The sequence below is a fragment of the Poecilia latipinna genome, unplaced genomic scaffold (genome assembly GCF_001443285.1).
Source record: "Poecilia latipinna isolate Pla-1442-1.1 unplaced genomic scaffold, P_latipinna-1.0 Scaffold690, whole genome shotgun sequence".
Classification (NCBI taxonomy): domain Eukaryota; kingdom Metazoa; phylum Chordata; class Actinopteri; order Cyprinodontiformes; family Poeciliidae; genus Poecilia; species Poecilia latipinna.
The window spans coordinates 269,943-286,990 of NW_015113306.1; the positions used below are offsets into that span (position 1 = coordinate 269,943).

The 17,048-nt window shown below is 38.8% G+C and overlaps 2 protein-coding genes across 2 annotated transcripts in view; one reads left to right on the top strand and one right to left on the bottom strand.

Annotated features, from left to right (window-relative positions):
• srpx2 (sushi-repeat containing protein X-linked 2) overlaps window positions 1-7,022 on the top strand; it is a 25,651-nt gene extending 18,629 nt beyond the window's left edge. The window contains exons 4-10 of the mRNA XM_015044799.1: window positions 241-417; window positions 1,687-1,810; window positions 1,890-2,011; window positions 2,099-2,278; window positions 3,503-3,636; window positions 3,731-3,852; window positions 6,197-7,022. Of these exons, the coding sequence (XP_014900285.1) occupies window positions 241-417; window positions 1,687-1,810; window positions 1,890-2,011; window positions 2,099-2,278; window positions 3,503-3,636; window positions 3,731-3,852; window positions 6,197-6,377 (1,040 nt within the window). The 3' untranslated portion in view covers window positions 6,378-7,022. The remainder of the gene's footprint in view (window positions 1-240; window positions 418-1,686; window positions 1,811-1,889; window positions 2,012-2,098; window positions 2,279-3,502; window positions 3,637-3,730; window positions 3,853-6,196) is intronic.
• A 673-nt stretch (window positions 7,023-7,695) lies between these two features.
• On the bottom strand, window positions 7,696-16,928 carry LOC106954945 (synaptotagmin-like protein 4). The gene is made up of 14 exons (XM_015044798.1): window positions 16,813-16,928; window positions 16,643-16,742; window positions 16,370-16,537; window positions 15,454-15,556; window positions 15,274-15,364; window positions 15,110-15,204; window positions 14,260-14,352; window positions 13,785-13,951; window positions 13,349-13,451; window positions 12,309-12,470; window positions 10,374-10,479; window positions 10,191-10,299; window positions 9,203-9,411; window positions 7,696-8,375 (listed from the first exon to the last, which is right to left on the bottom strand). The coding sequence occupies exons 1-14, from the start codon at window positions 16,862-16,864 to the stop codon at window positions 8,227-8,229; spliced, it is 1,707 nt and encodes a 568-aa protein (XP_014900284.1). The 5' UTR covers window positions 16,865-16,928; the 3' UTR covers window positions 7,696-8,226.
• Between the last annotated feature and the right edge of the window lie 120 nt (window positions 16,929-17,048).

A 17,048-nucleotide genomic window follows, 5' to 3' on the forward strand; every position in this document is an offset into this window, starting at 1 on the left:
GGGCCACATGTGGCCCGCGGGCCTTGAGTTTGACACATGTGTTTTAAATCAATATTAAGGATCCTTGACTCAAAACAAGTTCTTTTGTCTTTCTGAAAAGTCACTTGTAAGTTAGTTTTGTCTTATTTCAAGTGTACAAGATATTTGTACATAAACCAGAAATGCTTGGTAATATTTTATGTTTTTGCAGCGTAAAAAAGGCCTAACTATGACTGCAGTGATGTGCTGATGTTTCTGCAGGGGTTCGTTGCCATGTCCTGCCCCTCATCCCACAGGGCAGATACTCCTGCACTCAGGGCTTCTTTGTGGACTCCAGGTGTGAGTTTACCTGTCGACCCGGCTACCGCATCGAGGGGGAACACTCGCGCACCTGCCTGCACGGGGGTTCGTGGAGCGGAGTACAGCCGGAGTGTTCAGGTTGAGTTTCTTTAAGATGTTCAAACTTTTAAAAGTCTTTTAGGAAATTCTGTGAACTGCGGCTTGAACTCGGGTCCATTTGTGCTATTGCTCAACTTCCTGAGATTCCTTTCTCAAAACAAGCTCCACTTGTGTTTGCTCTCACGGCTTCACAGAAACTGACTAATTTCCTGAGAGGATCCAAACCGCAGCCTGCAGTTACTCTTCATGTTCTACTCCTGAAATTAAAGCTGTCGCCTTTTCCACAAAACGCTTCATAAAACTTCACCAAGTTCTATGAATTAGCATTAGCCTCACTTAACTGTATTGTCTGTGTTTATCTTACATCACTTTGTTCTCTAAAGGGGTAAATTTTAGACCCATAAATCTTTATTTATTGAAATTATAAAATATAAATAAAACATATTTAGACCTTGTCGTTTTTAAAAGCAAATAAATAAAAAACACATTAGCAGTAAAAAACAGGAAGTGAGCACCATCTTTGGATGACAACACATAATCTAGATCTGCAGTATCAGATGGATTCATGTTTTAAATAAATTAAAAGGATAATTTAATGAGAATATGTTTAATAATTGTAGCAAGAGCTTTTGATACAAAGATAATATAATCAGGCAGTAAACAGGAGACCTTATGAGATAACTGTTTAACTTCAGACTTTAGTATTTATTTTCTCTGTCTGAGCTAAATGACGAACAAAGTCTTTAACTGATTGTTTTAGCTGCTATACCACCCAACATGTGTAGCGCTAGCATGAAACAACTTTTTAGGACAGAATAATATTTTCATGGGGAAACTAACTGAAAATATGCCGTGTACAATGACTGGTGGAAAAGACAAGTGCTTTGTTGTTGACTTATCATTCAGAACCCACTTGCTGCATTCTTGTTGGTTGTGCAGGAGGTGCCACTTCTGCTTTTCAGAGATGTATAATTATGCATCTCTTTGCAGCCATTTTCAGATGCAGGTGTAAACGCTGGATAGGAGGTTGTTGCCAGCAGCAGATTGTTTGGATTTAAAGTGACAGGAGGCCCTAAAACAGCTCAGAACTGACCAGATTAAAATCTCTTTATGTAAGAATGATTTTGTGGAAAAAATGTAATGAACATGTTTTGCCCATAAAGCAATACTAACCTGTTCAACCTGGTTACCTATGGTAACATGATGAGAACTATGCAAGCTGAATAAGAAATGCACAGCTGCAGATCTTGTGATAATAAAAGACATGTCTTGTATCTGTTTTTTGTGGTGGTCAATATTTTACTTCAGATACCGACCCTCCGAAGATCAGGTGTCCACCATCCAGACTGAAAGTGGCTGAACCTGGGAAGCTCACCGCCAGAGTGAGCTGGGACCCCCCAGCTGCCACTGATACTGCAGACAAATTCCTGAAGTAAGTTGATTTTCCCTCTCCTGCTTCTTCTTCAGTTTTAAATAAACGCCCAACCGTCTCATGTCTCTCTGCTGTGCAGTGTGATGTTAGTGGACCAGCAGCCCGGCTCCGAGTTTAAGGAGGGACTGCATGTCATCAGATACAAGGTGTACGATCAGGCCAGGAACAGAGCTGCCTGCAAGTTTATTGTACGTGTTGAGGGTAAGCGGCCAGGGTTTTTTTCCTCTCATGAAGTGACTCAAGCTGCAACACATGGAGCTGATACAGGCTTTTTCCACTCCGTCTCAGTGAGAAGGTGTCCAGAGCTGCCGCCGCCGCTACACGGTTACCTCATCTGCTCGTCTGATGGGAATAACTACGGCGCAGAGTGTGAATACCTCTGTGACGGCGGATATGAGCGCAAGGGAATGTCTAGCCGAGTCTGCCAGTTCAACCGCAGCTGGAGCGGAGGACCGGCGGAGTGTGTCCGTGAGTAGAGTCACACAAAACACAGCAGCAGTTTAAAAGGTGCATCGATAAATTCATTTAGATTAGTGTTTAATAGCATGAATCTTTGGGAAATGTGAGTATTTTTGTTTAAAACGTGGATAATGTGTAACTTTTTGAGAAATGATGGAATAGGATTATCTGACGAGTTTTAAATTTTTTCAGTTAATACCAGAGACCTTTGAACTTTGATTTGGGATCAGTTCATACATGTTTATGAGTCCTGTACACTTAGGATGTTTTCACAGCTGATAGTCCGGTGGACTCAGTTGGATTGGGGACCAAAATTACATTTGTTACATTTTCAGCTGCTGCAGTTCGTTTTCACACTGCACTGTATCAAATGATCCAAACCCTTCGAAAAACCTGTTCCCCTCCTCACCTGCGGTGGCGCTGCACCAAGAACTACAGAAAGAAATGACATAAAAACCACAGAAGACGACACTGAGTGTGACTTCTTTCTTCGCAAAATGTAAACAAAAGTTGAGTTGTGTCAGATATCAGTGGTTATAGAAGGTTGTTGGTAAAAGAACATAAGCTCTGCTAGCGCCAGACTTGCGCGTTTGTTTTGGTTGTATTTACCCAGAATTCCCTGCGCTGTAGTCCACTTCCTGCTTTTGGAGAGCTCTCCGGTTCAATTTGCATTCCTATATGTATTCAAACTGTGCCAGAGTTCATATACATACAGCTCTGAAAAGAGCCTACTGCAGTGAACCCCATTAAAAACCTCCTGATTATTCCACCAAATAGATTTCTGAAATCTGAGTTAAAACATCAGTTTTGTTGTTTCTTAATATGAACTTGTTTTCTTTGCATTATCTGAGATCTGAAAGCACTGCATCCTTTTCATTACTTTGACCATTTATCATTTTTTGGAGATAAAAACTACATTTTTGCTTGGGATTTCGGGGACATGTCAGTAGTTCGTAGAATAAAAGAACAATGTTCATTTTACTCAAATGTGAAAGTAAATCAGAGAAACTGATCATTTTATGTGGTCTCTGAACTTTTTCCAGAGCTGTACAAATATGCTAGCTTTTTGCTCTTGGGGGACCCCTAGTGGTGTGGAGGTCCTAAACAGCCTCTTTACTCCCATTGCCTCAAAAAAGCTCAAAGATCACAAATCATTTTAAAAGCCTCGTTAGATCTGTGCAAACATTGTAGTGTTTGTGTGCTGCAGGTTGTAAATTATTGTTTATTATGCAGCGATGGAGTTTAAGTTCAGCGTACAGACAGTCGGCGCTCTCCTGGATCAGTTCTATGAAAAGAGGAGGCTGCTGATCATGTCGGCGCCCAACATATCCGACCCGGACTACCAGCTGCAGAACATCATGATCCAGGTGAGGAACCGTCGCTCAGCTCTCTACAGTGTTTTACAGGGTTTTGTTGTTTTTTTTTACAGTGTTTTAACGAGCAGGTTCTTCTTTTCCCCAGAAATCTGACTGTGGGTTGGACCTTCGACACGTCACAGTGGTTGAGCTGCTGGGCTCCCCGCCGCGTGAGACGGGACGCATCAAAGAAAATCTGCTGCAGTCAGACGTCATCGAGGGTTTGAGGTGAGACCTATCGAAATGGGTCATTCAGAGAAAATAAACTTATTAACAAAAATATATGTATATCATTACAAGTAAGGAGTATTTTCTCTTCAGCCTTTAAATGGAAAATATGAAAATCATCATTTTTGAGCTTTTTCATCATGTTATAATGTCATTTCCTAGAATTTTATCACAATATTTTGTAATAATAATAATAAAAATTATGATAACTGCATAGCACAGCATTCAGTATAAATACTACTGTTGAAAAACATTCCTATTTGACATAGATCAAAGATCATATAGATTCTTCAGGATGTCATTTACATAAAGAAATGTGATTTATTTTACTTAACTGCACATAGAGACTTTATTTAATCATATTTATGAATTTACTGATATTTTTGGATGCTTTCTTGGAAAAAACAAGGCAGAAAATAGATTAAAAAAACATTTTAGTCAGTTTTTTTACATTAATTGAAATTTATTGTGATGACGATAAATCCAGATTCTTATTTTGATTTATCGTCAAATCAAGATAGGAGTTTTGACGATATCAAAATTGTCAAAATATCAAATTCTGACAATATTTTTCACATTCAATGTGAAAAATAAAGGATCGTTTATCATTTATATTTCATGACAAATGATTATCCAGTCTTACTATTCACAGTCTTCTGTAACTCATCCATACAACCGCATACGTCTTTAATAAAACAACCAGAAGCGAAATCTTTTCCTGTTCTATATAATCCATTATGTTTCAAGTTAGTTTAGATATATACAGCACGAAGGCAACATAATTACTTGATTATGCTATAAAATGGAACTATGTGTCTGGAAAACTCACAACACTTTCCTTTAATGTAAAAAAAAAACACTTGTGAGAGTCTGTTACTCTTATCCATTTTATAGTTAACCATCTTCAAAGAAACATAATTTAAACAAGCTTTGGCTCATTAAACAAGCTGAGTTTTAAAAAAAGTCTCAACTTTGCACCAGAAACACACTAATTCCTCCTAGGAGAACTCCAGGCTCAGACTTCTTTCCAATAACTGTGTAAGTCGAGAACGGAGCCCCTCTCATTCTTTCCAGACTGGAAAATCTCCAAACATCCAGTCTTTACCCTGACTCATGAATCCACAGCTTCACAGGACTGAACACAGAGAGAGGTAGTTAAAGGCAAGAGGCTGCAGGGCAGGGAATAAAAAAAAGGGCTAAACTTTGTCCAACATGCCTGGCAGTAGAGGCAGTAACAAAAAAATAAAAGTAGATGTGTTAAAGATGACATATTATGCTTCCTGGAATAGGTTAGTATAGGTCTGTGTCTGTACAAAACATGTTCATTACATTTTCTGTACAAAATCATTCTTAGATAATGAGATTTTAGTCTGATCAGTTCATAATGAGCTGTTTTAGGGCGTCTTGTGACTTTAAATCCAAATATACTGCTGCTGGCCGCGCCCACTTAACTCAACGTTTACACTCACACATGGAAATGGCTGCAAACAGATACGTAGTTATTCATCCACACATTTTTGAAAAGCAAAAGTAGAGCTTCCTGCACAACCAACAAGAATGCATCAAAGTGTTTTCTGGATGTTAAATTAACAACAAAACACTCGTAATAAAATCAAACGTACTGGAGTTCCACTTAGGTTGCTAGGTAACGGAGCTGGGGTTGCTAGGTGACGGCTCATTGAATGTGACTTGACGGGAGGTTTTTGAAACGGCTCATATTCCAGACACCAAAAAACAATTTATTGCCAAAAAACAGGCAGGTGTTTTTTTTTAAGTGCTTGTCCTGTTTTTGGAAGCAGTAGAAACCCAAACAGAAGAACAAAGAACGTGAAAAAAATGTTTTGCATAAGTGGTCCTCTTTGTAACTTCTGTAAAAAAAAGAAAACAAAAAAAAACATTATTGTGACAGTATGGTATTAAAGATAATCAGTAAAAAAATAAAAAAAATCTCCCAGTGCAACCAATCAGAGCTCGGAGGAATGTTGTAGTGCTGTCAATCATACTTGTGTGCGCCTGCTTGTCCAGTCTTACACCTCCCCTTCTGCTACTGCAGAGCCAGCAATGAATGCTAGGCTAGTTAGCATAACCACCCATGATGACAAATAAACAGTGTTTTGTGTAAAGATAATTTGTTTCTCCACCATTAGCACATTGAACAAGGAGTACACCAGGTTGATTTACAGCGTTAAGACCCACCTCCTGGCTCTGATTGGTTGTTTTTGGTCGGGAACGGTGCGTTTAGACAATAGTAGCATAGTGAAGAGGTAGAAGAGATCAATCTTTTTGTAAATCATGAAACCGGACTGTTTCTATTGTTAATTGCTTGTATTGTTTCCGTCTCTAGGCAAGCATTCAGAATCTCCCGATTCTACTTCAGCATGGTGCTGCTGGACAAGCTGGGCATCGACCGAGAGCGCTTCATCGTCCCAGTGTCGTCAGAGGAGCTGTTCTCCTACATAGACAGTTTCCTGATGGAGGAGGAGGAACGGGAGAGGCTGGAGCTGCACAGAGACTTCTGCGATTAATTTATGGAGGCTCTCCAGCTGCCGCGGCAACGCCATCATGTTTATTAGACGAGATGTGGAGGGACAACCAACCAGAAACCAGTTCCAGGAGGGATTAAAGCAGAGGGCAGCTCCTCATGTTTAAATGGGGTCGTTACACAAGACTGAAGTGCTGGTACTGTTTGTTCAATATAAACCAACATCTGGGGCAGGAAAATAGTTTATTTTTACTTTACATCAATAAATTCTGTTCTAATTTATAATGAAATAACATTTTTTATTGCAAGAAATCAAGAATAACCTATTCTGCTTTAATGTCATGTTCAACTATTAAATCCCAGAGTTAAAAATCTAGTTTACCAGTAAATGATATGTTAGAAAAGGGAAAATGACCAGGTGGACATAGGGATGCAAGTTATTAATAAATTTAAAGTTGACTAATCTTATCAATTGACTAATGACTTGACAAGCAGCATCTTTTCTTAATTATCTTATTTTTTAGTTTAATTCCTTCTCTTTTCGCTGTTATTTTTTTAAAGGAGCGGCCATCTTCTTAGAAATCTGAGTTTTCTGTCAAGATGCCGACTGTCTTCCTGTAACATAAATGGCTACATTTTTTAGAAAATAAAAATATTTTGTCAGCTGTATTAAATACTGAGAAAAAAACCCCGTGAAAATTGTGCCTTTCTCACATTATTAAGGTTAGACGTATTTTGTAAAATATAAAACAACCTCTAGGGTTGGTGAAAAATAAAAATATTAAAAATAATTAAATATGTCAAGCAAAAGTTGCTGATGAACAGAGATGAATATGGAAGTCTGGCTGATCTTACAGAAATGTTAAAATTTCGCTACATGAAGTGCTTTAACTCACGACAGCCCTTAAAATCAACAACCTTGCTAATCATGTTAATTTTCTTTTTTTTTTTTTTTTACCTTTACTCCGTTTTTCTGTCTGCACAGCCTCACCTTCTTGGGAAATTGACGTCGCACTATCGTATAACGGCTTAATGAGCGATATCCAGGTGTTTATATTTCAAAACGGAATCTTAAAAGGTGCATTTTGCATCCCACATCTGACTCTGTTGGATTGTATTTCCCTTCCCGTTCTGGAATAGCCGCCATATTGTTTCTGTATAAATAGCTCCGGTTCAAAATGATCAGCCGCGCCCTCTGCTGGACGGTGGCCAAACCGCAACGCTAGGAGAATGTCTAAAACGGACGTTATTAATCGATTTGAACTAGAATTAATCTAATAATCAAATCGACAATTAACTGTAAGTCAATTAAATGTTTCCATGCCGAGTTGGATGCAAACAGAAAAAAGTGGAGACGAGAACACGATGGATTTAACTTTTATTGGGTCAACAGATGTGACTGATAACACTCCAAAAAGAAAATCTTAAACTTATAGTTATTTAATTTATTAAAATAAGGCCTTTAATTGAAGTTCTATAAAAATAACAGTAATAAGAATAAAGCACATTGGTGGTTTTCATCCAAACCCAGAAATCCTCCATAATACCGGTTTATAATGGTTTTCCTTCATAGTGTTCTTCTGTAAACGATTATAAAGACAAGCGTGAAAAATTAAGAAACTTCTGTGTCCTACATGATTTTAAATAGTAATACATACAGTCAGAGTTTGAAAAAGTGACTAAGTGTGATGCTTTGGTGCATTTTCAATAGTAACACCAATCAGGAGTGGGTGAAATAAGCTGAGTCCCGTACAGAGAGGGAGGAGTGAGCAGACGGTAAAACTGCAGCACCGAGCTTCTGGTCAGATAAGTTTGGTTTCTCCAATGAATCCAGACTCCCATTTGTCTCTGAGGCCAGAGCTTATCACATCAGATCATTTTCAGCTCTGCCCTCATTTACCCTTCGTCTTTCCCATTGAGGAACGCAGTGGAAGAGTGCCCTCTGCCCACGAGTCGGGGTACTGCATCATCTTCTGCCACAGGCTGATCTCCTCTCCCACAGACTCCAGCTCCACTTCCTCTTTTCCTATTTTTACAGAGCCTGCAGTGTGAAGATTACACGGCATCCGTTATGATCCATGATGGAAAATTCCTTTGACTCATATTATGTTCACACAAGAGAGAAAAAAAGAGAAGTAGTGATGATCTTACAGTAAACCAACCTGGAAAATTAAGACCTACATACAAAGTTCTTTCCATTATGTGGAAATAAAGAGTTCATCTTTAAATATTAAAATGACATTTTTATCTGTTTTTATTGCACCATCAAGTAACTACGCTACCTTCAGTTGTAATTTTAAGTCATTTGGAATAAACAGGATTTTCATAAGGTTTACTTTGCAATTTAACAACTGTAACAACTGAGCCTCCGTCTCTTCACAACATTGCTCCTCGATTACGTTTTTACCAGTGTTGAACTGAGAAGTAGTTTGTATAATGAGCTCAGCAGAAGTGCAGCTCCACCAGGTGTTTGCCAAATGCTGCTGGCTAGTCTGAAGGATTTGGGGAAAGATCAGAAGATTGAAAACTGTGGCTCGGAGGTGGAGCTGCGCCTTGAGGGTGGTGCCAAGTCCACCCAGGCATTTTGCACAGCTGAATGGTTGCCATGGAGATTAAAGGATTTCTCAAGCATGAGAGAATCAAGGAAACACTCCAGGTATGTTTTTGATGAGAAAATAACATAATTTAAAGCTAAAATAAAGTAAATTTTACATAATACTGCCCCTTTAAAATGCTGTTCATCTATTAGTATGAATCAGGATTTGTTACCATTCCAGTTTTACACCCTGACAACACTTAATCTGATTAACCTGATGAAGTTGGTATTTTTAGATTTTCGAGCTGAAAACAGAAACATCAGTTTTTTACGTTTTCCTGAGCTGAGGCGGACTCCCCCCAGGAACTCGTTGCTCAGCATGGCCTCTCGGTCCCACACCGTCAGCTCCAGGCACATCTCTCTCAGCTGCTCCAGACTCAGCTCTTTGTACACAAACGTGCTGTTATACTGGGGGTTCAGGTTCTTCTTCACGATGTCGGTCTTTCTCTTTGTGCTCTTCGCCTTAGACGGGAACAAGTACCTGGAGAGCCACAAATACAAACCCAGTAAATTAAGAAATGTTTCAATAAATGTCGTTAAAGCGACTATAAGGATGGGAATCCGTTCACAGTAGTTCAGTTTCTTGGATCCATTAAGCCGCCTGCTTAACGAATCCACTTATTGGTTCCTGTAACGCATTTGCTTGATGACAGTTTGCACATGCTTCGTATTTTAAATTAGAAAATATCCAAGATGGCGTCAAAATATCTTTATATTTCTCAAAAAAAGACAAAACTATGGCTGGTTGGAACATGGTCAGAACTTTAATCGCAATGAAAGGAGTAAATACCTCCATCATCCTCAAACAGTTCACCACACAGATGGAGCTGACTTGTACGAATGGAAAGTGTTTGATACGTTGCTTAGCAACAGCGGCGACTCTCTGACCACAGCGTCTTCTGCTGTAAAAGTCCCAGGTAACGTTAAACTCCTCCACATTATTGTGTTAATGTTAGCGCCACACTGAACGAATAATCTCCAACATTCAGTCACATTCAATAAATTAGAATATATTTTCAGATGAGGCTCGTTCGTTATATTAAAAGCACAAAAACTGTTGATGTGCAGAAAGTTGCATGTTATGTTAAAATGTTTGACAGAGGGATTCTTATTCTTTAAGCAAGTTTTCATTTTGCTTTAATCGAATACATCATGGTGCATATTTTGAATTAAAGAGTTTATTTCCCAGCTCAATGAGAATCGATAAGTGGGATCAATAATGAATCGATGTCAGTTCCCTTCCTGAGGCGTGTGACGCACCCTTTCACAAAGCTGTCAGATGTTCCTCCGGCTTTCATTGCCATCAGGTTCTTCGCTTCTTTAATCAAGACATGCAGCTCTCCACTTTCCACAGGCGGCGCTTTTTTACCTGAAAATAAGAAACAAAAACTGATGGGAAGAGTTTTAAAGTGCATGGCAGAAAGCTGGTTTCTGAGACGTTACCTTTGACCTTCTCTGCGGTCGTCTTTTTGGGCGTGACGTATTTCAGTGAGATCACCAGCTCTCCTTTGTACTGAGCAAACGGTGAAGCTGGCACAGCCGACCCCGTCTGTTAAAGGAAACATTTAGGAACCAAAACATGAATATGACCAAAAAACAAAACAAGGTTCATCAGGACTGTGTGGCTCAGCTGGTACAGTTACTACGTTAAAGCAGAAATATACTCACACTAAAACATATTAATGATTTCATGGCTTTAGCTGATGTGTTGTAACAGTTAAATATATGTGAAATATTCATCCGACGTCACAAAGCAGTTTCTCAACTGGACAAATGAAGATCTCAGTAAGAAAAAGAAATGCAGCCATTTAAAACCTATAAAAGATTAGATTTGTTTTTATTATATTACATTATAATTAAAAGATTTATTTCCAAAGCAGACTGTGGTCCAAGGAATAAAAAGGGTTGGATGAGAAGTGAGAAATTATTTGGGATTTTGTTAAAAATAAAAAGTTCAACTTGAGCTTGATTGCAGGTATTGCTGGTCTCTGACTAAAAGTAGGGAGGAAGAGCAACTGGACTGTCTCCTGTTTTAAAAACATCACATTTCTCTGCTGGCTCCATTATTCAGCTGCTGCTGCTGCTGATCAATGTTTCTGCCACATCAGTGACGAACGAGCAGCACAGACACAGACTGAAGGTGCTGCATTTACTGAGAAATTAAGTTTAAACCTCAAACTTTTAGACACTCATAACTATCTGAGGTAAAATTTACCACAAAGAAACCTTCAATGCGCTCCAGTATAAATGTCTTTAAAAGTGGCCTGTAATTTTAAATATTTTCCAAGACAGATTATGGCTGCAGGCAGTTTTGGACTAATGGCAGGAAAATCTTATTTCAGGGACATTTATGAAAAAACTACTGGTTACTAAATCATCAGTAATATGAAATCTCTTCTGATGATGCCTCTTAATAAAAAAGTTAATGCCTGCATAAATTATAATACTTACAACCTCAGGTGAAAAGGGAAACAGCTTAGTGATATTTAACAGATTAATAACTATACCAGGTTTTCACACATTTAAGATTATTCTAGACTTTTCCAAACTCAGATTTCTAGAGTTCCTTCCCATTTCTTCAGTAAAAACCTTGACAAAAAGTTCATGGCAAATATTTCTATACATGTAAACATGTAGAAATGAGCAGATAGGAGGACTAATGGGCCGGTGAATAAACCAAAAAAGGTTGGATGGAAGGATGAACTGACTGAAAGGCTGGTGGAGGGATACAACATTTAGACGAGATACACGGCAAAAACAGAAAATCTTACTAGATAATTTTGTTTAATTCTAGTGCAAATGTCTTAGTACATTTTAAATAAGATAAAACTTACAAACAACTTTTAGCTAAACAGCTTGTTTCAAGTCAATAATTCCTTAAAAAGTACTAGTTATAAGTGAAACAATTTGCCAGTGGAACTAGTACTCTCTCATTTCTCAAAATTAAGAAATTACTAATTAAAAACAAGCCCTGGTATCTTGTTGAAAAGTTACTTGTGTGGAAGGACACTTCAGAAACTAGACCAAAACTACTGGTAAAAATATTTCTACCAAGGAGGAAAAATACAACGCTTTCTCCTGATTGGTGCTCATCTATAAAAGATTTTAGATCAAATTCTGTAACTTTCCAGACTGTGTAGGAAGCCCAAATAAAGGCTTGTGGCCAGCAGGTCAGCTTTAGACCAACCTTAGAAAACAAAGGAAGAATCTGGTTTCCAAACTCCAGGTTCTGTGAGATATTAGTACCTACACACATTTTCTGTAAGCTTTGTTTTCCCCTCAGATGTTCTGGTAACAGGTAGGATATAAACTACACAGAAAACACCCATCATCCACCAGAAAACCTCGTTTCAGGACAGAATCGTCTCTTTAGTCTACCTTTGCCATGAGAGCCATTTGTTCCTCGCGTCCTGACTCCAGGTCTCTGCAGTCCAGAGCGGCCTGCACCTCTCCCAGGAAGGCGTTACGGCTGAGGCGACCGTGATGCCACACCGATATCATCAGGCAGCGGTTGACCAGCTGAGAACGGACGATGGAGTACTGGACAGCAAAAATCAGATAATTAAAGGAGGGTTTCTGAAGGTGTCACACATTCCAATTCAAGACATTTAACAGTGAAATTTAATACCTGTAGCAAGACAGACATGTACAAAAAGAAAAATCATATTTTAAATCAACTTTATTTATACCATTAGGTAGATTTGGATACAGTGAGGCTAGTCAGCTTTCTTGCCAAACAGGAAACTTGACAGATGTATAATGAATATAAAAATAAGCAGATTAAAGTGGAACGGTGCCCTGCTTCTTCAAGCAGCAATGTACCAGTTAGCAAGAGCTAATGGCAAAGATGAACATCGTCCAGCCAACAGGCAATACAAACTTTTTGAAATGGGGATCACATCAGTTTAGTTAAAAACAGTGGAACACAAAAAATGTATAAGAAAAGTCTGAGAGAAAATAATAATATACATACAAGACTGATGAATCTAAGGCCAACTTGCATTTTTAAAATTAATCTAAGACATTTTAAGGCCTTAACATTTTATACACAAATTTAAGACTTTTTAAGGAAGAGTGGACATCCTGTAAAGGCTCGACTGGTGGAGGCGTAATGATAAAGATCATGAGCGAAAAACAAAACAAATTTAAATTTTCTCAACTTGTACCTAAAATTCAAAATGACTGCATATTAAACAACTATTCCTATCAAATATTTCAACTAATTTCCATGTAAGCTGCTCTGTTTGTGTTTCAGCTGCCTCCACTGAAAGCAGGACCAAAAATCAATATTTGACAATAGCTGTACTTGTCTGCAAAGTAAACACAGATCCCAGGGTCAGAGTGGGTGCGGTCAATACTTGGAGCAGTGCAAGAAAACCAACTCTGAAGTTTTCTTTAAGCCAAAATGCAAAGTTCACCTTTATAGTTTCATTGTAGACGGGGTTGATGGTGTTTTTCTTGATGCTGGTTTTTCTCTTGCTTTGATGTGATTTGTCTGGCAGCAGGTAACATTTCACATAACTGAAACACAAAACAAAGAGGGAGAAAAAAGGATGAAAGTTTAGGTTTTTCCAAGGAACAACTGCTGGTCTTCTGCAGCATTTCCTGACTAAATGCTGAGGTGAATGTTAACATACAATTTCCTGTGAAGCTCAGCTAATCACCAGAGGGATGCAAGAATCGAGCTTGTGTAAACAGAACAGCCTCTTATCTAAACTGATCAAAGCTGTGGAAACGTCGCTGAGGCGTGTTTGCACATCAAAAACGCAGAGACCATCAATCCTGCTGCTCAACAAGTCCAGGATTTTATTCGTCACAGTTTCTGTGTCGTACAGCTGGAAGTTTAACACTCACGGGTTGGAAACCAGGCGCGATGCATCGGCGTAGGCCAGACCGTTGCACTGCTTGATGAACACATGGAGGCTCTGTGTGTGTTCATCGTACTTCAGAGAGAAGACGACGTCGCCGCTCACCTCCACGCTGTCAAAGTCTCCGGATTCACTGTAAATACTCGTCATGCTCTGCACAAACAGACGTTAAGAGTCGGTAATAATGTCTGCATTTTAAAGCAAACATTGATTTTTGGATAACCGCTGCTCAGACATTTCCTAAAGGACTAATAGTGTTTTCTTATTATCCAAATTCTGTTTAAACATGCAAAAATTTGCCATTTTCTTTAAGATAATTCGTACCAAAACTGAGTAAGCTGGCGTTCTAGATGAGCTCAGGATTTCCGAACTGGAGGCAGGAAATCCTGAGGTTAAAGATGCTCATGTAGATTAGCTGATATCAGCTGCGCCTGCTGTAAGAAATGTCAGAGCATTGATACCTTTGAACTCTGCAGACTGGAGGTACTTCTGGCCATCGACATTTTATGAAAGCTGACCAAACGGTCAATATCTTCCTCCTCCTCCTCATCCTCCTGTGTGGTCATAAAAACATTTAAATAAACACAACAGTCACACTATAAAGCCGAGTTCATCATAATGTCAACAGCAGCTGCAGTGATCCAGGTTCAATCGGGTAAAGTTTGAATTTTTCTGGTCACGTATGTTTCACCATTATGGAAAATCCATCACAGACAAGATTACATTTGATAAATTAAAACAAACTCAATTTCCATTTGCATGATTTGTTGTTTTTCTCTTTTCTCTATTTCTACCAAAAACTGGATGATAAAACTCTTCAGTTTTGGTCTCAGCTAGCTTTGTTGTTTTTTAAAGGATAATTTTTGCTTACAGAGACTTCATAATTAATTTTATTCGTTTCTGTTGTTTTGTTTATTTATTTTGGATATTTAAAATGTCTTCCAGTTCCAGTTTTAAATGTTCATCAGACTTTAAGTTTATTGATCTTTGAGAAAATTTGTTTTTCCATTATTATGCCATTACCCTTACATTACTTGCAAATGGTCTCAAAATAACAATATTATCATTTATCACCATAACTTCTGGGACAATTTATCATCCAGTAAAATTTGTTACCATGACAGGCCTGGTCAGTACATGCAATAATGAAGCATGAGCAAAAAGTGGAAACATCCAAACCCAGTCAAGTACTCCACTGTCCCAGTAAAGGCATTTTAAAAGATTGCATCACAGACAGAGATTCCCGATCAGAACCAGAAAGAAATGATACAATAATGATTCTATAAATAAACGATAATATTCACCACTTACCTGAATGTCCAAGCCTGGAACGGAGCGGCTCCGCTTGCCCATCGAAGCCTCTGGTTTCTCACCACCATCACGCAAGTCAAGTGTTGATAAACATTCTAATAGAATAAAAACAGAAGTTAGGTAGATATAATAAAATAACAGTTTTTCTAAATGGGATTAACAACCTTTGGGTTTTGGGTCTATTTTGACGCTTTTCTTGAAGAGTCGTTCAACGTCCAGGTCGGAGTTCGCGTTGCGGGATTTCACATCCGGAGCCTTCAGGACAAAAATGGTAAAGCATTATGAAAAAATATACACACATGCATAAAAACACAATCACTTAAGACTGAAGTAAAAGTCCTTACAGAGCTGGTGTTTGAGCTGCCGCTTTCAGTTCTTACAACGTCCGTTCTGCCCGGCGCCATCGGACTGGAGCCTGCTGGGCTGGAGGGGACGGAGCTGCGAGCTCTGCAGGAAAACACATCTACTGAAAGAAACGCTTTGGAAATGTGCAGCTTTATTCTGCTGCTCAAAACACACAAAACAAGAGAAATAAATATCTGACCAACAATCCTGAGATTTGTGAGCTCCGCTTCTAGTTTGAAAAATAATTAACGTCGCTGAACTTAAAACTTACCAAGACATTCCAGAAATTAAACCTTACTTCAGGTGAGAGTTTGGAAATGTTCTGTAGTTCAAACTGGAGTTGTTCTTATAATTCAACTCCCATTCACTCATTTAAAAAAAGCCGTGATTATTTTTAGCACCGGTTGCAGTTTTCTGGCTGATCACCAATTACTGATCTTGAAAAAGACTGACCTGATTTTTTTTGTCTGAAATTTAATTAAATATAACAATAAAGTTGGTGCCTACAGTGAGGTGACCATGTTAACTGAATGGGCAGACATGATGGGCTGATCTGTCAGTCAAACCTCTCATGGGAGAGCAGAAGAGGATGGTGGTTCATTTTTAAACCTTCGCCGAGGCAGATAAGATCAGCTACACATGTAAATATCGGCCGATCTCTGATCTCCCAAAATTAAGGAGATCGGCTGCCTGATAAACCGGTGCACCTCTAGTTATTCATCTCTATTTCTATACATCACTGGTAAAATGGTCACATATGCTTGAATTGATTGCTAAATCTTTGAATTTTGTCAAATAAAGATAATTTCAGGGAAACAGTATAAAGTACATGTAAATAATACGAGTTACGGTTTCAGTTTCCACTTCACTTTTTATTTAAAGGCGAGTCTAAACAGTGTTAAACTGTGAATTTACCTCGGTTGCTCAGGAGTTGCCCGGCCGGATTCAGTCTTGGTTTTAACGCTAAGGATACTGACGTTTTCTGCAGACTCTGTGTCACTGCAGGGAGGCTTTGCAGAAACATTATCCTTTGGTTCAAGAGATTCCCTTGAAGCAATAGATCCTGAATGCTCACTTGACTGACTGTCAATGAAAATGTAACAAATAGTTGTGAAATATTCCTTCCTGTGCGTTGTGAGAAAGCTCACACTAATCCTTCAGAAAACCGTAAGAATGAAGAAGACTCACTCTGCGTCAACGGGCGGATTTTTCTGTCTGGGCAGAGGCGCTGGTTTGGGAAGAACTGCAGTTCTCAAGAGTTTTTCTCCTGCTGTTTCACGTTTCCTCGCTATAAGAATAAAACAAACTGTTAGGATCAGAACCACTGAAGCTCATGTCTGGTTCCTGTCTTAACTAACCTGGTGGTCTCTTTTTCAGGGAGACCCTCACGAGGTCATGCCCAGGATTCATAGAGAAACGATTAACTCTTTGGTCGTAGAACCAATCGCCTGTCCTCTTCTTTACGTCCCTGAAATTTATTACAAACACATTCAGAGGAGTGTGGAAACAGGACTTTATACACACTAGCCATGAATATTTATTTGGATATATGGCAGCAGGGGCTGGTGACACAACTTCTGAATAATAATAATAA

Coding starts and splice junctions, on each gene's coding strand:
- LOC106954945 (XM_015044798.1), bottom strand. CDS start 16,864: ATGAATCCTGGGCATGACCTCGTGAGGGTCTCCCTGAAAAAGAGACCA. Junction 9,412..10,190: donor TCTGACAGCTTTGTGAAAGG/GTGCGTCACACG, acceptor GTGGCTCTCCAG/GTACTTGTTCCCGTCTAAGG. Junction 8,376..9,202: donor CCGCCTCAGCTCAGGAAAAC/GTAAAAAACTGA, acceptor TTCACACTGCAG/GCTCTGTAAAAATAGGAAAA.